We start from the raw sequence: 23,673 nt of genomic DNA, 5'->3' as shown, positions 1-23,673 counted from the left end.
TTAAAGAAAAAAATGCATATTAAAGGCTTTATTTTGATATAATTCAAAAATGTGGCTCTTTTGCTCAAATATCAATAAAAGATAGAAATTTCTTTCTAAGAATTCGTATTTGCAGAAATGTTAACTTTCTTATTATTTTTAGAAAATGGAATATCAAAATTGTCATTTTGTAGAGGCTACAAGAACTATTAATTTTCCCTAAAATGTTGTTTGAGTTCTTATATTTACAGAAAACTTATTATAATTTTGGAAATTCCAAAAAAGATATTGAAAATTCACATTTGACTGTAGAGTGAAAATTTATTATTTAACTAGTACAACATGTTATATTTACAGAATTATTGTTTAAACATTCAGGTTTACTTTTTATTGCATGTAATTTATGTTTTTATAGAAAATATGTTAAAACTTGAAAATTACTATAAAATCATGCTAAAATAGAAAATTAGATTTGCATAACAAAATTAGATGAAATTATGACTTAGCATGAATACTATTGATTTATCTTCTTTTGGAACTAAAAATGGATATTATTTTCATTATATGGATCTTGAATGTTTGATCTATCTTTGTTCATGAAATAGGCAAGAGAATTATACATATATTTTAGATTTATTTAAACTGAATAATTGACTTGCCCGGATATTTGTATAGTGCCCATGAAGCGTATGAATTCATTTTATTTTTTATGGATATAAAATTCTTATAAATATGAATTATTCATTAGATTTTGAAATTGCTTGAAGTTGGATATATCTTTGATGGGTTGCTACAGGTGTACATTATTTGATTTATTAAAGTGTCATTATTTGGATAGGGCATGATTACATACGATTTTTATTTTTTTAATATTAGATTTTTGAGACTTAAAAGTGAGAGTAAGTTAATACACCTTTCTGGGCAAGTGAGAGAATGTCAATGATGTGCCCATAATGTTAGTGATTAATTATGGTTTATTGTGAATTCAATTTTTGCTAGGGTTAAATTTTTATCATAAATACAATGAATCTGTATATAGATTTATGATTGAACTTAGATGCATAATGATCATAACTTAGTGTTTACTTCAAATTGCATACATGTTAATGTATGTATGATACATTGTTTGAACTTTATATGAAAGTTCTTGTGATGGGTATGATAATACACATAATATTGTTAAATAACATGTTTATCATGCTATATGAATGTTTAATGATACATGTGTGAAACAAGGTTACTTATGTTTCATTGTCCATGTCTTTCGCCATTAAGAATGTGTGAAGCGATACATTTTTTTGGCTAAGATAATCATAAGAGCATGATAATTGATAAATATGATCATGAAGTTATACTCTCACTGATATACATGTAGAAACATGCTATATGGATAGTTCTATGTCAAATAACTTTTGAACTTATCTTATGTATGAACATGGTGTGATTAAATAAGTAGATGTTGATGTAGTGGATCCAAAATAAATACAAGGATTCAGGTTTATTTCAACAACATGATGAGACATATATTGAAATAGAACATGTTTGATTGATTTAAGAGCTATGTAAGGTTATGACATGGATAACTCATTTTTTTTAAGACAAAACATGATTATCTTGATTTTTTTTCTGTGGATCTTGATTATCCCATCCAAATTTAAGTCATGAAATGATCCACAATGTATAAGCCCAAATTGAACTAAACATCAATGCTTTAAAATTAAAATGACACTAATGTATATTGATCTTCCAGTATTACTTTATTAGACACATTATGAATATAAAAAACCTTGATTTTATGCTTGAAAGTGCATGATATGATTGAATTTTAAAATGCTCTCTTAATCATATCAACTATTATACAAGTGGAAGCAATATTTTTTTTACTTGGAATGCTTTCAAAATAAACTAATTGTTTGAGAACATGGTTGCATGGTTTTAGCATATTTTAGATATTTTATAGTCTACAATCATGTATTTGGACAAAAAATGAATTTGGATGTATAAATCCAAGGTTGATACGCTGATATAGTGAATCACTTTGTGAAATTAGAGCATGACTTTAAATATGCATGTCTGAAAAGAAATATATCAATTTTCTCATGATATACATGAAAAGTGAGTAAAATTATGATTGATATGATCCTTGAATGAATAATTTAGATGAGAATATGATTGAATACTTTTTTGACATGATTTAAATGCTTAATGCATGACTTTTGATCATGGTTTTGGATAACAAAAATATAATGATCTAGATATATTGATCTAAAGATGATATGATTTAGTATTGATCAAATTATGATTCACTTTAAGAACGTAAGAGTAAAAAACTTTGATTGCATGTCTAATAAGAAACATGATTATGATTTTCATAATGCACATGAAAAGTTGGAGCATTTGCCATATTTTAAGATTTGACTAAAAAAGCTTGGTTTGATATATTTAAAGTTTATGGATATAAATTTCATAATGCGATTGAATTTTTATTTTGAATCCATATAAGGGTCCACTGGTGTTGATTTTAAGCATAAATATGCTTAAAAATTACTGTCAATATAGATGTTATCATGGATAACTTGCATCAATGGACTGATGAGCTGTATGGCAAAGAACCTACTGCTGGTGAGCAATATGAGCAGTTGGTATTGAACTAACTGTCAGATAGTCAAACCATGGATGGCATAAAAGGACTATACATTCCTCTTAAGATAGATGATAATGCATGAAATGTATATCATATTATCATAAAATCATGCATTCATATGAACTTTTATAGCTTAAACACCCTTGTATATATTGTTTTAGGTATGGAGCTACAATTAGAATTTCATCAGAATCAAAGTTAAAACGAAGAAATTAGAGCATTTTCTGATAAATTGGATATGTATCGATGCAAACTCGATTCAGATCCGATCCAAATCGTACAAAATGGATATCAAATCTAGTCCACACATCCTCTAGACCCAAAGTCTAAGATCCATATGTGAAAAAAATATGCAAAAACCCCTCTTTGAATTGGTGTAGGTGGTTTTTAGCAAATTTTAAAAGTTTTGGGTACTAATTTGTAAGTAGTTTTAAATAGGCTTATTTTTGGAATTTGTAAAATTATACTTTTATAAATAAGGGACCTTCAGCCATAGAGAGGCTATCTTGCTCCTAGGGTTTCATGCCCCTTCCCATATCCCCCATTCCCCTTTCTTCCTCCCTATCTCTCCCTCCTTTTTGCCTCTATTTTTTATGTTATTTTGCTTCTCTTTACCATCTTGTTTGCCATTATTTTTCCTTTTCTTTTTTATTATTGCTTTCTGTATTTGTTGCAGGTACACATGACTGGAAACTTCAACTTTGGATTTTGTGTGAACCACCATCTACTACCATCTTCGGCGATCAAGAACCCTTCCTTTGCAACTGTAAACACCCTAAAATTTTCAAGTCCTAATTCAGACTCGGATCAATTCTTTTATCTAATATCTTATCAATATTCGAGATCCGATCCATTCCAATTCAGATATTGGATCCAATGCTAGATTTGGTGTCTAATTTCTTCCCGGACCTGAATTTTTTTATCTCATTTATTCAGAAATCCATATTCATAGTCCAATTTAGTCTTTAAAACCTGGAATATCTCATCAGATATCCAGAATCCAATTAAACCATTTTGGATCCATTTTAGTCTAGAACCACCTTCTGATCCATTCAGAAGTTTAAATTGAATCAATTTCTAAACTCAGATTAATCTAACATCTAAGATTCAATTTCACTTCTTGGATTCTGATCCAGATCCAAGATTCAATTCCATTCTCGAATCTAAGATCCAAGATCCAAATCAAAATCCTAATTTTCATTATGAATATAGGGCTTTTCCATTTTCAATTCTTCAAAAATCCATATTCAGGGTTCGATTCTCATTTTGAACTGATTTCCTTCAAATCGAGATCTAGATCCAATCTTTTTCAAAATCTTGGATCCAGAATGAGAAGGCGTATCACCCCATTCAGGAATCGACTCAGAAGCCCAATGTCATACCCACTGATGAGTCGATCTCCTCCATTAGGCCTCAGGAGAAGGGGCAAGGCCCACAGTTTATACAGTCATCATTTAGTCCCCGAATCCCAGTCTCCTAGGCATTAGGACCATCGATTGCTTACAGCAAGCAAGAGATGCGAATGCAAAAGATGCTTGACCTAGTCAAGCAAGATCATATCCATCCTTTGTTTGAGTTTACATTCAGTGATAGTCGATTGATCTTTGACTCTCTTTTTGAGAGTAGTCTCTCAGAGAAGAGTAATCTCTATCATTCCTGTAGCGAGAGTCATGATATTACTTTTAGGGGTTGTGTGAGCGGGAACACAGTGTGCAAAGTCACAGATGACACTCTTTTCTTCAGAGAGCCCGATTAAGCGTGACTTTATGTCCATTGATCTCATGAATGATGAAGGGTTTTTCTAGGGATCCGTTTGGCTAGGGAACTGAAACGTAGTGCTTTAGGAGAGGCAACCTATATATTTGTGAATTATTAGATTTGCCTTTAGGATTTGTAGATTTTATTAGGTTTCATTTTCTCTTTTTTGTTTCATTCATAAGTTTTCATGTTATGTCATGTATCCAATGCATTCATTACAGTCATAGAACATGCATTCATATTTCATGTCAGGTTGTATTCTACTCTTTTCCCTCATTTATTGTGTCTCATATGTGCATTCACTTAGTTTCATATAAGCATGGGGGAGTGCCACTAGGACAATGTCATTCAAGCATAGGGGAGGGTGTAGTTTGCACACTTTGATATTTTTGTTGATGTTATTTTACATTTTTACACATCTTTCACGAAAAGTAGGTTTTAAAAGAAAAAATTTGAACTTATATGAATGTTATTTCAAATCTAATGTTTTTAGAGGATTTTTAAGCCCTACAAAAAAATTTCTGACATGAATCTAGAAATTATGGTTGTTTATATAGATTTCGAAGAAATAATAATAGATACATGTTAGAGTTTATTTTGAATCACAAATATGAATATGCATAGTTTTATTTTCGAAAAACTAAGCAAATGACCAAAAGCACAAAAATGAGTTCTAAAGTAAAAGTGCATGCGTTAGGTTGTTTGGATAATTTCACAATCCTTAGTAGTTGGGGCTTAGATGCAAGTTGAAGCATTTTGTTCCATTTCAAAAAGGAGAGTGAAAATCTTCGTGATACTTAGTAGCTGAGAACAGACACAAGTTGAAGTGTTTGAGTCTCATGTCGAAAATGTAAATAAAGGAAGTCACTTTTGTGTCCTAGTTAATATCTTTGGCATATATTGAAAATGCATAAAAGATATTGGCATTACATAGGGCATAAAAGTAGACCACACGCAAGCCATAAAAAAGTGCGCAAAAAGAAAAAGCATAAAAAATTGAAATTCAGGAAAGAAAAGAGATTAAAAAGAAAAAAGTTAACTGCTTAGAAGTATAATTGAGAAAATCTATGCAGGAAACATATGAATGAGGATAAGTAAATGATAAGTTATTTTTATTTGATTTTCTAAGAATAAAACATAAGTAATTATGATATTTATAAAAGTGAAAGAAATTCTTTTTTTGTGGTAGTATATAAAAGACTATATTTATGTTTAAATTATGTAATAACAAGAAATATTTGTAAAAATAAAGTCTTTAATTACCTACTACTTAAGAGGATGTGTAATATTATGCATACATGACAGAGATGTTTGTGGGTAGCATCACTGCAAACCCTCATGAGACCATACTCGTCCACTGGGGTAACCCAAGGGTTTAAAGGGTTTGTTGCATGTGCTAAATGCAACCGTGATTCCTACGAAAGTGAGGTTGTGATAGTTCGTGTTTCTTGCATTTTTCTACTTTGCTCAAGGACTAGCAAAAGATAAGCATGGGGATATTTGATCATGCATACATTTTAGAGTTTAATTCATATTAAACTATACATGATTTCATAGAAAAACACATTAAAATCTTGAGTTTGTTGTTAGTTTTGAGAAAACATGCAAAAAGAATAAACATTGGAAAATGTTTGAAAAATCAATTTATTTTGCAATTTAGTTCAAAGTTTATGAATTGTAAATAATTTAGAAGGTTAAGTTCGAGAAATAATGAAAAGAATGTGTTTAGAATGGGTTTAGTTTTTATTTTTACTAAAAGGTTAAGCTCGGGTAGCCCTTGAGGTGCACTTCCTCTACCTCTCTACTTTTCGGTATTTATTTTTCTACTTTTTAAAAAATAAATAAATCTTGGCCACTTTTCTTTTTCGTTTTGTTTTGAGTTTTTGATATTAAGTGTTATTTGTCATCTAGAATATGTTTTGATGTCTGATCTTTTTCTTGGTGGTGTTTTGTTCGAGTCTTGAGTCGTTCAGGTCAAAGAACTTAACTGAAAAGGCCCGTCGGGTAAGTTTTGATATATAAAAACTGCATGTATTGATTCATAGCGTAGTTTATTTTTATATTTGCTTTGATTAAATTAATTTTAGGTCGATTTTATAGTAGATCTGTTTTTCTTTATTTTTATATTTTAGTTTTTCATAAAATAAATTAGAGAAAATTAGGGTTTTTCAATTTTCTTGAATTTTCAGGTATAGTTTTGGATTTTTCTTCAAATCCTTAGGTTTAAATTAGTTTATTTTTATTATTTTCATGATTTTTTAGATCAGATTAGATTAGATTTAGGTTTAGATCAATTTAGATTAGATTCTTTATTTTTTGTATTAGGTTAAATTGATTTTTTAGAATATTTTAAGTAGCCGATCAGGGTTTTTGGTACTGTTTTAATTTTTTATTATTTTTGGTAGAAAAATCTAATTTTTTATTTTATTTCCCTTTGTTAATAGGTTAAATATCTCTTGATTAAATCATGTTACTTATTTCTATCATGTTACTTAGTTCTTTCAATTAGTAGTTAATTCATGAATAAATTAAATTAGAAATCGATAGTTAAAATTAGAGTAGAATAATAGTTTTTCTTTTATTAAACCAAATAGAATAGGTTTAATTTATTGTTCTTTATTAGTTAGATAATTATTATTTTAATCTCAAAATTTATTTCTTGTAGTTAAATTAGAAAATAGTTATTTTATTGTGATTATTGTTTTTAATTAATAGAATTAGTTAAATTGGATATTTAATCATTATTTCTATTTTAGTTAGTTAATTTTAATTCATGTTTCAATTTCTGTTTTGTGTTAGTTAGATCAATATTCGTGTGCTAAAATTCATTAGATTAAATTAGAGTAGTCATTTAAAACATTAGATTAGAATAATTATTTAGCCGATTTTCTTTTCTTTATTTCAATTATCGGTTTTCTTAGAGTAGTTTATGTTATTTTCATTTAGCCATGCTATGTTGTAGCTTAATATTAATTTAATTCAGTTAGTTAAAGTTGTTTTTTTTTAATCCACGTTAGTGTTAGTTAGTTTAATTTAATATTGTGAATCTTGTTAAATTAGTTAGTAAAAATTATGCATAGCCGATTTCGTTGTTCTCTTAATTCGTTTGTTTAATTAAGTAGATGTGATATAGATTAGATAATATTTAATTATTCCAGATTGATCTTAGTTAATTTAGATTCATTTTAATTTAGGTTAGTTAGTCTTAGCTAGTTCTTGATTTCAACCGTGCATGTAATTTAGTTAAATAGTTAATAGATGAGTTATGTTGTTTTTTTTAATTCATTGATTCAATAGATTGAATTAGACAGCCTATGTTAGTTTTATATTGTTTTAGCTTTGTTATTTGTACAGTTTAGTTTTAAAAATCTGTATAGCTAGTTTGTTAGGAGTTAGTACTTTTGTTATTTAGTTTTGGATTCTTGATTTTTGGTTAGCATGTGGTTTCTTGTTTTCTATTTAGTTAGTTATTTTAAATGGTTAATTGTTTCTTGCTTTCATGAATAAGTTAGTTCTTGCATTCGGTTAGTATTGTTTTCTTGTTAATTTTGCTAGTTAAGATCTTGATTAGTTAGTAGTTACATAGATTAGTTAATGCATGTTACTAATCATTGATTAATTTAGTTTATTTATTTATTTCTTGCTTAGCCAATAATTATAGTTTAGTCTTAGTTTAGAATAATTAGTTAAATTAAATATTTATTGTCTCCTTTTTTGCAATGTATTATCATCCCTTATTTAGTAGAATATACCATTTCAATAAGGTAGGTCCATTTTTGTTTCCTTTTTATATTACAGGTCCCTAATGTGCCAGCATAAGGAGGAGGGTGGGCTGAGGTGGAAGTATCGGATTATTCTCGTAAAGCTCTCTGGATTTTATTAGAGGGCCCGAGCTTAGTTTAGAATTTTTATTGTTATTGTCCTCGTTTAATTTTAATTAGCATTGTAATTAAGAATAGTGTAATTTTCTTTTCCAATTATTAATAAAGTAAAGTTTAGTGAATTTATTTTGCCTAAGTTTTGTTTCCTGTAGAGACAATCCAACTTACTACTCTATAATGAGTGCAAGAACTAGTTTTAAATTATTATTTAGTGCGAAGTTCTTGACTTAAAAATATTATTTTCAAAATGGTCACCAATAGGGATGTTGGGAGGGTTGTTGGCTATGATGGCCTTACCTAAAACTCATGTGGTTAGTGGAGGCTGCCACCTCTACTTACCGTGTGAGGAGATAATTGTGAATAGCAGAGGTTGACCACCTTTACTAACCATGTGCTGAAATCTTTTTTACTGCACAAGATGAAAGAAAAATGTGATATTGCAATGCGTAGACAAGTGGAAGCTGAATTATAACTTGCACATGTATGTAGATATTTAGCATGAATGCTTGTTTGAGTGCATGAATAAATATTTTATTTTCATACTTTAGATGCTTTATGCATGGTATGCAATATGGTCATTAATTTTTATAATAATATTTATGACTATTTGGATCTAGATATATTGATTCAAAATAGAGCATGTTGCATTTAATAATGATGTACATGGATAGTGGGAATATAGTCTACTGTGAATTCTTGAAAAGTTGAAGCATTAATCATGTTTGGCAAATCAATTTTTATGAATTCATGAGATGTTAAATTTTTATAGAATTTTTACTTCACTATTGTGCACGAGAATTTTATGTAAAATTATTAGGACAAGATGATGTCTTATGGTATGGTCATGAAAGAGTAATATGAATTCCCTGACTATCTAAGAATACAAGACCCTCATTAATTGAATATGAAAAATGATTTACCATGGTTTGTGGCATACTGGATCTAGTGGATATAAAAATAAAAATAAATTTTGCACATGGTATTACACATTAAGGGTTAGGATTGAAATTTTTGACATGACGTGAAATACATAATTGTATGAAATGAGTGCATAAAAGAATCATGATGGAAAATCAACATAATTTGTGAATATCCGCTTAATAGGGATATATCATGAATGAAAAGTCTAGCTATTGTATATAAAATCTCATAATATCATAATTAAACTCATACTATATGTGAGAAAAAATCATGTTTCATATGATAATGAAAAAACCACATGTCTATGTGAGAAAAGTACCCATAACATGTGAGAAAAATATCACACTTAAATATTTATATAACCCTTGGAACCGTGCAAGGTCACTTGGTGCATACTTTTCAATATATAATACATGATGCACCAATTGTGATATAATATGCTAGTTAGTTCTTATGGCTAAGTGAGAGATGTTGGATCCAGGTATTAGATCTTAAGTATGAATCCATATATTAGATCCAAAGTATGGCTATTGGGTCTCACCATAGAATCCAATGAACCACTTAGTTAGTGGACCCTTTGTGTAGTTAAAATAAGGGTGGTTTATTGGATAATGAGGCATGGTGATAAAGTTGATTAGCCGAGCAGATGGAAACACTAGGAGGAGGAAATTATATATCCCTATGTATCTACCTAATACAGAGGTGAAAAATATGAGCTTCCCTCCTGAAGCAAGCCTCCTATTCATCGTACACTCTCTCTCATTATCTCTCTGGTTTGGCAATCTGATCTTCATCTATCTTACTAGGCTAACACAACCACCAACCGGGAAGTAGCTTGACCGGTGTTGCCCAAAACTAGGCTACTTCTTGGCCGGTGGCTGGTCAAAAAGTGGTCGGTCATTGCCTAAAAAAAACCTTTAAAAAGGAAACTTTAGCCAACATTTTTTGGGCAGTGGGTGGCCAGAAAATGATTGATCGACCAAACAAAAGATTATATCATTGAGCAATTTTTGGTCAGCTACTAACTGGAAAATGACTAAAAAAGTGTTGCACAATGCCTATAACACCATCTTGGCTGACTAGAAAATGGCCTGACAACATTGGTTTTCAAATAAAACATTTTTGGCTGAACGGGTAACACCCTAGTGGCATTACTAGTTCGGCATGTGCCTAGCTGAAAATGGTCAGAATATAGAAAGGTATGGGAGGAAAGGCCAAAATGGTGGAGAGGTAAGTGTGTTGGGGGTGTTGGAACCACCCTCGATAAACTAGCATTAAAAAAAAATGTTAATTAGCGACGAAAATAATCCATCACAAATTTGCGATGGATTAGCTAAAGAAAACTAGCCATACCTAAAATTGGAATTAGTTGCAGAATTAGCGATGAAAAATTTTTGTCTCAACATTTATTGCTAATTAGCGATGGAAACATTCTGTCTCAAACTCCGTCGTAACTTCGCGACAGATGAGCGACAAAAATTTTCTGTCGCTACTCTGTCGCTAAATTGCATCGGCATTTAAGACAGAATGTTTCTGTCGCTAATTTTTGATATAAAACAGGCCATCTAGGGCACAAAATGTTCTCCTCCCCCTGCTCTCTCTCTCTCTCTCTCTCTCTCTCTCTCTCTCTCTCTCTCCCCTCTTCCATCGATCGTTCCAGTTTTTCCTCACCTTCTTCGCCCCCGCTCTCCGGCGACCCACCATTTGACAGCTCCCTCCGGAGACCTCACCGACCACCTTCCATTCTCCTCCCTCGCTCATTGCCCCTTTCCCTCGGGTAATCCCTCTCTCCCACTCACCGTATTTTGGCCACCAACGCAGACGACATCACTCCGCGTCCAGCCCTCTCAGGTGAACTCTTCCCCCCTCTCTGTTGTCTTCTTCTTCATCTTCTTTCTTCTCGTCTCTCTTCTCCTTCTCCGATCGTTTGTGGCAAAGGGGAGGGCACCACTGCCCACCCCCTTGCTTTTCTCTCTTCTTGTTTGATAGGGAAGGAGCTTAGACCCTCCCTGTTTTCCCTTTCCTTTGGCACCGACCGAAGGGCATTGGCCCTCCGGCCTCCCTTTTCTCCCCACCCCCCCTTTGGGAGGGTCGGGCTCGACCAAGTTGCTGATCCCACCCCAGCTCCGGGCCCCCTCACTTCCTCTAGGTCCGACTCAGGCAAGCCCACCCCCCTCGCTTTCTCCCTCTTCTCATTTGACAGGGGAGGGGCTCGGTCCCTCCATTTTTCCCCTCTCTTTTGGCACCGATCGGAGGGCATTGGTTCTCCGACCTCCTTTTTCTCCCCCCTCCCCATTTGGCAGGGTCGGGCTCGGCCAGACTGTCGAGCCCACCCCAACTCTGGGCCTCCTCACTTGCTTTGGGTCAGGCTCAGGCAAGTCCACCCCCCTCGCTTTCTCCCTTTTCTCATTTGACAAGGGAGGGGCTCGCCCTCCTCCCCGTTTTCCCTCTCTTTTGGTATCGTATTGCTTTTCTCCCCCCCCCCCCCCCCTCCCCGTTTGGTAGGGTCAGGCTCGGGTTGGACTCGGCCAGGTTGTTGAGCCCACCCCAGCTCTGGGCCTCATCGCTTGATCTTGGTCAGTGATGTCTATTTTGTGAAAATGATTTTTGAAAAGATATTTTTATATGTAAAAGTACGTGAAAGCCAGACACCAAAAATAAAAACCGGCTCGCATGAGTGGTGGAGTTCAGGTCGATATCAGGGAACAGGGGATACTTATATTCAAACATGCAACTAAACTACACTTTATTGCCTAAAATGTAAAAGTACGAAAAAATATAACTATTTAACTATTATATTAAATGTTTACCCTACGCAGAGGGTTTAAAATGATTTTATTACAAACCCAAAAAAAATGAATTAAATTCCTAATTCTAAAAGAAAAGTAAGAGAGTCTTCTGTGCTTGTGCCTCGTGTTGCATGTCAGATGCATGCCACCACGTATCTCGCTCACTTGCCTTTACTCTGCACTATCCTGCACAACACGAGCAACACAAGAGGAAAACTAACACCTATGCAAAAAAATGTAAATGCGGAAATGAACTAAATTCTAGAATATGATAGAACTAAGTAAAGGAAACTACGTGAAATGCAAATAGGCTACATAAGCAAGAAAATAAATGCGTTAAATGAATGTTAAATGTGCTAAAATGAAAAGTATACTAACTACACATGCAAGTTTGAGAATGAAAGGGAATGAATGCAAAATTAAACACTAAATGCAAAATGCTGAAATGTAATCAAGAAGGTGCGATAAACGAAATGCAAATGCAAAATAACTACCAGTGAAAAATGCACACAACAAGCATATGAAAATAGAAACAACAGGGAACAAAGTATCAATTAATAAATGCAAAATAGGAAAGCAAAAAAAAGGATTGAAATGCATATGAAATAAATTGCAAGAGTTAATGCAATTATGAAATTTAAAATGCAGGAAATCAGCAAAATGAAGTGATTAACATGAAACTTAAATCATACTTAGGAAATGCATATGAAATTTCAGAAATGACAACATCTTAAACTAAGTTAAAATGAATAGCATAAAAGAACACAAACTTTGTAGCAATGCAACATGATGCAGGGGATAGAATGCACAACCAGGAAGAAGGGATTTCAAATGGCAATAAAAAGGCAAACCTGATTTTCACTTTCACAAAAATCAAGTTGTCGTGAATGATGCTCAGGTGCTCAGCCGTGAAGACTTTTAAAAACCAGCATGTGGGATGAACTTTAAAAACACAACTGCCTTGAAAAATGATTTTAACGGCAGAGTAAAGGAATGCGCTGGTTGATAGTGTCATGAAGTGGAATGAGGATTCCGGCTACTACAGAGGATTTTGACAGTTGAAATGCTTTCCCGATGGCTCAGCAGAGCTCCGACAGACTGAGGACAAATCCAACAGTGAAATCTGGCAGATCCGATGGATTTCAAAACACTTCACCGTGAAATAGAGTTTCATTGTGAAGAAGAAGCAGATTTCACAGTGAACTTCCAGCTACTACAGAGGATTACAATGGAAGGAAGTTCTGGCAGATCTGTACCCAAATCTGATAGATCTGCTCTGCCGTTGAGTTGATTTCATGGCGGATCAGAGATTCACTGTGAAAATCAGATTTGATTTTAGAAATCACAAAAGTTGCAAGGCAAATCCTGTAGATCTGTGTGCAGAACAATTCATGGCAGCTTAGATCTTCACTGTGAATCCGAGGATTTCACAGTGAATGCTAGATTGAAGTGCTGAAGAAACATTGCAATGAAAATTAAAATGAATCGATGCAATACAACAACCAATGGATGCAATGAATTATGCGATGTAGGGAATATCAAAGAAAACAGAATAAATAAGGAAATAAAAACATCAAAGTAAATGTTAAACAAATGCAAAGATGAAATATCACGATTGTTGCATGAATGTGTGTGAATTACAACAAGATTAATAGAAAAAGATTTCAGACAAATAAAATTCGTGCAATAAAAGGGGAAGAGAAGAGAGAAGAAGAAGAAGAAGAAGAAGAAGAACTACTTACATATTTAGTTTAGGTTGAGAGAAGAGATGGACTCCATCATTTGTGCCACCTCTGGTGTGTAGCTTCTCCGCCGGAAAGAAAGAAGAGGGATAAGAGAAGAAGAGAGGAAGAGAAAAGAGAGGGAAGAAGAAGAGGGAGAAATTCCAACAAGAGAGGAGAGGGAAGAAGAGAGGGAGGTCATGCGTAGAGGAGGAGACCCCTTTTCCCTCCTTTACATGGGTTTTTAAAAGAAGCTTGGAGTTTGTTGTGGTAAAATTACCATAACTCCAAAAAATTTCAGAAAATTCTAAACACTACTCTACTAAACAAAGCTTATTTGCTAAAAGCCTCAATTTCTCTATCTTTTCATAAAACTAAAAACTAAACCTATTCTAAACACATTTTTTCATTATTTCTCGAACTTAACCTTCTAAATTATTTACAATGCATAAACTTTGAACTAAATTGCAAAATAAACTGATTTTTCAAACATTTTTCAATGTTTATTGTTTTTGCATGTTTTCTTGAAACTAACAACAAACTCAAGATTTTAATGTATTTTTTTATGAAATCATGCATAGTTTAATATGAATTAAACTCTAAAATGTATGCATGATCAAATACCCTCATGCTTATCTTTTGCTAGTCCTTGAGCAAACTAAAAAAATGCAAGAAACATGAACTATCACTAACTCACTTTCATTGGAATCACAATTGCATTTAGCACATGAAACAAGCCCTTTCAACCCCTAGGTTACCCCAGTGGACGAGTATGGTCTCATGAGGGTTTGCAGTGATGCTACCCACTAACATCTCTGTCATGTATGCATAATATTACACATCCTTATAAGTAGTAGGTAATTAAAAACTTTATTTTTATAAATATTTCTTGTTATTACATAATCAAAACATAATTATAGTCTTTTATATACCACCACAGAAAAAGAATTTCTTTCACTTTTCTAAATATCATAATTATTTATGTTTTATTCTTAGAAAATCAAATAAAAATAAGTTATTATTTACTTATACTCATTCATATGTTTCCTGCATAGATTTTCTCAATTATACTTTTAAGCAGTGAACTTTTTTCTTTTTAAGCTCTTTTCTTTCCTGATTTTCAATTTTTCACGCTTTTTTTTTACGCACTTTTTTATGGCTTGCGTATGGTCTGCTTTATACCCTGTGCAATGCCAATATCTTTTATACTTTTTCAATATATGTCAAAGATATTAACTAGGACACAAAAGTGGCTTCCTTCATTTACCTTTTCGACATGAGACTCAAACACTTCAACTTGTGTCTGTTCTCAGCTATTAAGGATTATGAAGATTTTCACTCTCTTTTTTTGGAAATGGAACTAAAATGCTTCAACTTGCGTCTAAGCCCCAACTACTAAGGATTGTGAAATTATCCGAACAAACCTAATGCATGCTTTTTTACTTTTGAGCTCATTTTTGCGCTTTTATTCATTTGCTTAGTCTTTCGAAAATAAAACTATGCATATTCATATTTGTGATTCAAAATAAACTCTAACATGTATCTATTATCATTTCTTCGAAATCCACATAAACAACCATAATTTCTAGATCTATGTCAAAAAAAAATATTTTACGATGGATTAGCGACGAATATTATCCATCGCTAATATTCAACGATGGATTTTTCGAAGAAATTCAGTCACAATTTGGCGATGGTATTTGGCGATGAATAATATTCGTCACCAATTTAGCGACGGATTAAGGATGAATATTTATCTGTCTCAAAAATTGAATCAGTCGATATTTTGTGACAGAATATAATCCATCGTTAAATGGGCGACGAATATTAGAGATGGATACACATTCATCGTTAAATTTTAGCGACGAATATGTATCTATCACAAACTAAATCATTGCTTATTTAGAGATGGATTAGCGACGAATCATGATATTCGTTAATCCGTCGTGAATTAGCGATAGATCAGTTCTGTCGCTAATTAGCGACCAAGAAATTGGGACAAACGTTATCCATCGCTAAGCTATCACCAATCTATCGCTAAACAGTTCAGCGATGGATTTACGATGGATTAGCGTCGGATAGTGTCTGTCTCTAATCCGCAGAATTCTTATAGTGTAGGTTGAAGAGTGGTTTTAACCCAGTTATGCACAAACCAAGTTTTTGGGGTAAAACCTGGTTTGGCACCCAAAACTAGGTTTTCACTCTGGTTTTGGGAATCATCCAAACAATACCTAAGGGCTTTTTAAAAATGCGAGATGTAATGAGATGCTTTTAAAAAAAATTATGTAAACCTGATCAAGTAGCGAAGCGTAAGCTTCAATATTTACAAAATTTAAGCTTAAAAATATTAAAAATACCACTACTAAAATGATCAAAATCAATTCAACAAAGAAAATATTTTGTCAAAATACGAACAAAATTAAAATAAAAAAAAATAAAACATAAAAGCCTTTAAACTTTCGATAAAAGGGTTTGCCTTTTTTGCTCCTTTTCTAGCAATAAAAAGTAAGGATACATAGGTAACAAGGACATAATAAATAGCAATTTGAATTTGATCGACAGAACTTACAAACTTGACCATGAATGCTTATGCACCGGAGGGTATCTCTCTTTTATGTAATACCCCTTTATGAAAGAGGGGTTCTCCTTTAATTCACCAACCATTTAAAAATGGCCAAAATGGGTAATGTTTTCTAATATTGTGATAACTTTTTAAAATTTTGTGATTTTATTGTGGTGTTTTTACATTTTTTATCCATAATATCTTGGATAAAAGCAACATTAATTATATTTTTTCATATTTTATTTTCTATTCCTTTTTACATTATTTTTACTATTTTTTGTGCTATCTTTGTTTGCCTATATTTCCCCAATTAGAACATGAAAAATATGAAAATTTTAGGTCTATCACAATAAATTAATAGACATCTATTTGTCTCTTTATTTGCTTGTCACTATGATTGTAGGAATGTCAAAGTTTCCTGAATTTTCTGAACCTCTCTTACAGATAAAGAGCACATTCAGTTGGAATTCGTCCCTCGTCATCATGTTTCTGATCTCTCCATTCTAATTAATTAATTTGATTCCAATGCCGAATGAGTTTAATCCAAGCCAAATGATGATGGTTATGGACCTTTTAACCCACTATCCTTGTCTCTTTAAACTTGTGTATGCAGTGGGTCGCAACCTAGTCAGACCTAGCCCAATGTCTTGACCATATTGGAGTTACACATGAAATTACTGTGGGTCCAAAAACAATCAGACGTGCCCAATTTTAAGGAGGGGAGAGTGAATCAGTGGTAAGTGAGGCCATATCCAGGAAACGAAATGAATACGAGAAGCGATGTGTGAAGCAGAAGTGGGGAAGCGAGCCATTATGCAAGTGCACGAAAAATGAAAAGGAAACACAGAGACATAGATATGATGAAGCTCGGGCAGAAGTAAATATGAAATGACAAACACATACAAAACAACATAAAACCATGCAAACTTCTTATAAAAAATTATAGTTTTTTAATATGAAAATCTTAGGAAGTGAGGGAAAAATGAGTGGGAAGTGACAAGAAGCAAGAGAAACTTTAAGGAAGCGAAAAAGAATCGATTTGGGAAACAAAGAAGAAAAGCGGGCTTCCCACTAAAAAGAATCGAGTTTCTCATATTTTGAAAGCCAGTTTTCCAAAGCTTCCCTTACTTTCGAAGAAGTGAGGAGTTTCTCGCTTCCAAAGCTACCTTCTGGGTAAATGAGTTTCCCCTAACAAGAAGCTTCCAATAACTATGAGTGAGACAGTCTCTAATGGTTAAAAAATTTTAGTTATCTTTTGGTTAAGATCAAATAGTCATCATGCTTTTATGTAATTAGACTTTAATTAAGATGGCCAACCTTATCTTTACACTTTTAATTAGTGTATAAAAATCAGATTGGGTTGGGATGTACGCTTTATTAAATCCAACCATATCAAACATTGCCTAATGGAATTTGGAGTAGGATTCAGATTCAGATGAAAAAAAAAAGATAACGAACCTAGATCTAACAAGCTGTAAATAGCTAATCGGATACAAGATTATGCATAATTGGATTCTAATATCCATTGAACTTGGATTTCTATACAATTCAGAATTGGATGTAGACTCCATTCTAGGTCCTTTTTACCATATCCAACTAGAGAGATTTAGAGTTGGTTGGATATGACTAACCCAGATGCGAACCACGACAAGAAATCAGAGTTGTGAACAACAAGAGAGGAGAAGAATTGAATTCTCTACTTCATTTACCATGAATGGTCTGGAATCTGGATATAAATATAAAATCCTTTCAGTTGCGATCCCTTGATTTCATCTAATTATATAGAAAGGAATTCTACCCATCACAATTCATCCAGCTTATCACATCTGATTGAGCTATCGTAATGTACTGAAAATTTATATTTATATTGTAGAGCTTCCGGTTACTACCTTACATTTTACTGGCCCCTAAGAAACCATTTACTTCCTACCTTTGATTAACCCCAACCTAACATGGTCCTCATCCAACACTATAAATAAGAGTGGAAGCAGCTAGAGCTGGTAAATGATCCCAATGAACCCAACGGGACATGTTCGAGCTCGGCTCATTTACCAGTTGACCAAGCTCGTGACTCGGCTTGTGCCTAAATGAGCTGAGCTGAGCATGAGCTTATTCGCGTAAAATAATTCATGTTAATTATTACATATAATATATATATATACAATGTTTTATATTACACATAATTATATGTATTTTTATATATTACACATAATAGTTCATATTATATATATGTTTTATGCATTCTTTTGTTTGTATATTACACTAAAAATATATATTTCACATAAAATATGTACATATTTTATCGAGATGTGCTTTGCCGAGATGAAAACCATGTGTTCGGGCTTGCCTCATTTAAGTTGAACGAGCTGCTCGAGGTCATATCCTTTTACTTGAGTAGCAAACATTTAGAAAGATTCTCAATAAAATATACTCACTTTCCTCGCAATGAGATGCTAAAACTCTAATAATAGAAAAAACTAATGTAATTGGTAGCTAAGAGTAGAAAAGGATGACAATGACTCCAGAAAACGCATATATGCAATCCACCATTTCATGCACATCATTATCACCCACAAATATGGTGACCACTAATATGTCACACATGTCAACTTAGGATATTTTTGTACCCACAAAAACAATATATGTAGCAATTGATGTGTAATTATAGCTTATAAAAGAATAAAGTTGACATATTCTTATATGTCACCCACCTAACTTGCTTGAACATGGGAACTAAAAGCTACACAGCCTACAAATCCCTTGAGTTAACAAAAGGAGTGGTATCAAATCCACTTTTAACAAAAAGATTTAATAGCTTAATTAATTAAACTAAAAGAATAAGGCAAGTTGAAGTGAAACATAAAAAAACACATATTTTTTGTTGTTATAAAATGTTGGTGTGTCTCAATATATATGGCATAACTAGGTTGAATCATGGAATAGCCAACTTTACCTCTAAATATGATGATGTTCTGCATGCAAAATGAATACCCCACATTAGTTAATGTAGTGCATGTAAAAAGTTCCATATTCATGCTATTTGGAGCTTTTAGCCTAAAGCATCAATTTATTTATTTATTTTATGATGAGGAACCTGCATAGAAATGGAGGTCACTTTAATGAGGCCATCTCCTAAATAATAAACCTGAGGGAGCTGACTCAAATCTCAACTCTGGATTTCACAAGAACTTTGGAATTAATCATGAATCTGAAAGTTGTTTTAATTCAGGCAGACTCCATAAACCCTAATGATAAACATTCTAATATTCCCAAAAAAGGGAAAAAAATGAATCATGTTAATAGTAGTTTCCAAAACCTTAAGGCATGGTTGAAAGTGAGAATGATGTAGGAAAAGTGAAGGTAGGAAGGAAAATGTACAGATTTTTCGACCGTTGAGTTTTTTCTAAAAAGTACAATTTTTTATAGGAAACATTCCTCAAAGGAGGTGGAAGGCCTCCCAATCAACAAGCTCAAGATCATGTGGGGGCATCCTCTTGGGATCAAAATTTAGTTACTTTGATCATTCATTTTGTCTAAACTATATGTAAAGATCTGATTAAATATAGTCTTGGGGTTGTTCACTCATAAATAGATCCAGACCCGAACTGACCAAAAAAATCCCTTTTCGGACTCTTCCTGAGTCGGGGTATCGGGTCCCCGAACCTTCCATGCATTGGTGCTGGCTAGGTTTTTTTCTGAAGGAGACCAGACATACACTTTCTTAGGTTGGTGAAGGTGCAGCCATTTTGGACTCAGCCGACAGCCTTGCCATTGTGATGAGACTGGTTGCTTCCCACTTTCCTATTAAAAGTTAGACAACATTTTTTATTTCACTACTTCACTTCTTTTTACTTTTTGCCTTCCTTTCTTGTATATTGCTATGTAGGATTCAATATAAATTGTTGAGCATATGGATGAGCTACAAAATGTAGGATATGATGTGTCTTTCTTGAAGATATATCATTCATATACACAAGCAACTTGCTTGTATGTATCCTATTTCTTGGTTAGATTCTTAAATGACAATACTGCCCCTATATAGTGCTTGTATATTAAATTAATGACGTTGATGGTCTGGATCTAGACCAGGCTTAACTTGATCCGATTCTTAGTGGGGAAAAAGAATAAAAGATAAAAAGCTAGATGACCGTTTGCCGGGCGCGAGTTGGGCCCTGACTAAATCATTATGCAATATGTTTGGATGGATCAGGGTCTTAAGTTATGCGTATTTAGGAGCGTGATTGCAAGCACCACTTTCTCAGGTTTATGAGAAAAGGAAGCTCAACCCCGCCACTTTCTCAAGTACTTGGAAACCTGAGAAAGTGCTGGAGACAGTTGATGCCTACTTAATTACCTGAGAAAGTGGGTCACGAGTCTGATTCCATACCTGCTTTCTCAAGAATGGCACATACATTTTCCCGGGTGGATATTAGAAGCAGTTGCAAATGTGCACTTTAATGTTGAGGATCAGTTAGGTCAAATTTGATCCTGATCCAGTCTAACCAGCTACCTAAAATCTATCAATTATCACAAAAAGGAGGACCCGGCTTGAGGAAGGATCCAATCCATTTGAGACTTCTAGGTCTTGGTGAACACTGTGCCATGAGATGAAATTGACCAAGTCCAAGAATTCCAAGCATTGAAAACTAAGATACATTGTTACCGTTAACCATATATTTCGTTTCCCTAGAGCCCTACATGAAGAAATGAACCCCCAACTTTTATCTGTTCTATAATGAAAATATAGGAGAAATGGTTTCCCCTGTTTGTTTGATCAGACAAGGAAACCAAGGGAAGCATTCTGCTAGCATTTAAGTTTACTATTTGGACTTCGTGAACTTTTCAATTCTTTACATGATGCTAAATGTACACCTTAACATGAGGTTTTTTATCCAATTTTAGAGGTTAAAGTTTTTTCTATGCAGGGCATTAAATGGGTTAGGTCCAAATTGAAGACAAATGGGTCCCCAAGTATACATGTGCCACCAATAGAAACACTAAAAAGACAGACAAAACTCATAAGATAGCATTATTATAGTCCACCTAGTACATTACATGATTGGATCAAGCGATTTAGATGTGTACTTTATAAAGTTGGGCCCAAATCAATAGTATGTTATCCCATCAACCTATAATTACATTTGTTAACCTAAAATTCAAAAAACCCAAACATTAGCTCCTTTTCACTTTGTTATTAAACAATTGACTACCACATGAAACCATACATTAGAATAAAACATTAATCATGTTTGCATGATGTCATCCAGTCTACTTAATTACAAAAAACCATACATGAGCACCCTATTCAGAAGCACCAAATTTACAAATCTAAATTCAATGAGCTCTTATAATCTTAATTAGGACTCAAAATATGCATGCACAACTTGAATGGAAAATCTCTCTCTCTCTCTCTCTCTCTCTCTCTCTCTCTCTCTCTCTCTCTCTCTCTCTCTCTCTCTCTCCATATACATATATAGAAGCAAATTAAAATAGTTTTATCTTCTAAATGCCCTAAACACTTCTACAAAGCATAGTTACAGGCATTTTTTTGCTTAATATAAACTTGTAGATTTAATCATTGGTTTATTTACCAAGAAATGTGCATTGGATCTAATCAACTTATCCAAAGAAGTTTATTTTTATTATCAAGTTTTATTGTGATATAGGTCAGTGATTTTTTTATCGCTCTAAGAAACACTCTAACATTGAAAGTACCACATGCAAAGTGCGAATTTACTAAATAAATTATATAAGAATATCTTAGGAACAAATCATTCTTGCCGTGTGTCGTTGGTGATACAAGCAGGGATGCTGGTTTTGATAAAAAAAATATTTTTAATAATATTTCAATAAAACCCTTTTAAATACTAAAAATAAAAAATTTTGATCGACTAAAAAAAAAAAAATCTTGATCCCGTGTCCTATTTTTTAATATTTTCAAAATTAAAAGTTGAATCCATGCCACGTGTTGTTGAGTCCATGTATTTTTGTAGCATAGGTTCAAATTAAGCAAACATCCATAACTTGTTTTCACAAGTTGTTTAAGACAGTTTAAGAGATATACCAGTTTAGGACCTCTCTCTCTCTCTCTCTCTTTGTATATATATATATATATATATATATATATATATATATATATATATATATATATATATATATATATATATATATATATATATATATATATATATATATATAGCTTTCATATTTCTAATTCTCATATTTTCAGTTTTTTTTTATCTTTAGAGGGCAACTAACTCGGTCCGCAGGGAGGGCACCACTTTCCTTTGCACGGGAGAAGAGAAGGAGAGATTGAGCGAACGGATCGGCAGTAGGGTTTTTCATTTCTTTTTCGGACTTTATATGGGGAGATCCTGGCCGTCCAATTGCACTTATAATCGGATGGCCAAGATGGATCGATATCATCAGATGCAAATAGGTCTGATGATACTCCCGACTATATATATATATATATACTAGAATATGAGAACTAAAAATATGGGCATTTTCAACACTTTTTTTACAAATCCAAACATGTGGATGTACTTGGCATGGTGAATTTGCTAAGAATCAACCATTGAATCCTGGATTTTTTATGAAAAAATGTTATTTTTTAATGTTTGAATATTTATGAAGATTATGAGTCATTAATTTTAAAGTCTTAAAAAGATCTCTTAAATATAACATGTCTGTAAGGTTATATTTAAGAGAAAAAAACGAAAAAATTATAAAAATTGTGGTTCACACATTAGTTCTCATTTTTCAGTTCTCTCTCTCTCTCTCTCTCTCTCTATATATATATATATATATATATATATAGAGAGAGAGAGAGAGAGAGTGAGATGAAAAGTTACTATCGGGGGACGTCTTTGGAAGCCAACGCACAACAGTAGTGACTTTAGTTTCCAATGTAGGTAAGAATAAAAAGTGGCAAAGATTAGCCCATTGGTTTTGGGCCCTGCAATCTGCTAAGGATTGCCGTGGACACAAGTTCCAGAGGAGCCTCCACGACAAAAAGAAAGAGTTGTCAGGCACAGTGACACCCAAAAAGAACGGAACTAAAATACACGCACTATATGTAAGAGCTACTTTCAACTTAACAGATTTTGAATAAAGTTGTTAATGCAATAAGTCTGAAATCAAGCTTCAAATCAATCTTCATCTCCATGTGGGTCCTAATAAGTAGGGGTGTCAACGGGTCGAGTTTAGTAGCACTAAACTTTATAGGATCAGGTATGATGACAAACAAATAAGAAGACCCGATTAAGTCTCAGGTCTGGACCTGAGTATAGTTTGTGAAATTTTATATCAGACCCATGCCCAACTCGAGTTCCGATTAAGACTTGCAATTTTGTAATGTAAAAAAGATAAAAAAAAATATGATATTACAAGTATTGTTCAGGTCTGGTTCATGTAG

At 33.0% G+C, this 23,673-nt stretch overlaps 1 protein-coding gene across 1 annotated transcript in view; it reads left to right on the top strand.

Moving 5' to 3' along the window:
• LOC149827868 (cytokinin dehydrogenase 5-like) overlaps positions 1 to 23,673 on the top strand; it is a 47,532-nt gene that overhangs the window by 17,440 nt on the left and 6,419 nt on the right. Inside the window, exons 3-4 of the mRNA XM_090018586.1 lie at positions 2,539 to 2,621; positions 3,300 to 3,389. Coding sequence (XP_089874712.1) covers positions 2,539 to 2,621; positions 3,300 to 3,389 — 173 coding nt within the window. The remainder of the gene's footprint in view (positions 1 to 2,538; positions 2,622 to 3,299; positions 3,390 to 23,673) is intronic.

Source organism: Nuphar pumila, chromosome 10 (genome assembly GCF_984573655.1).
Source record: "Nuphar pumila chromosome 10, dmNupPumi1.hap1.1, whole genome shotgun sequence".
In the NCBI taxonomy this organism is placed as follows: Eukaryota; Viridiplantae; Streptophyta; class Magnoliopsida; order Nymphaeales; family Nymphaeaceae; genus Nuphar; species Nuphar pumila.
This window is presented reverse-complemented; position numbering and strand designations above follow the sequence as displayed.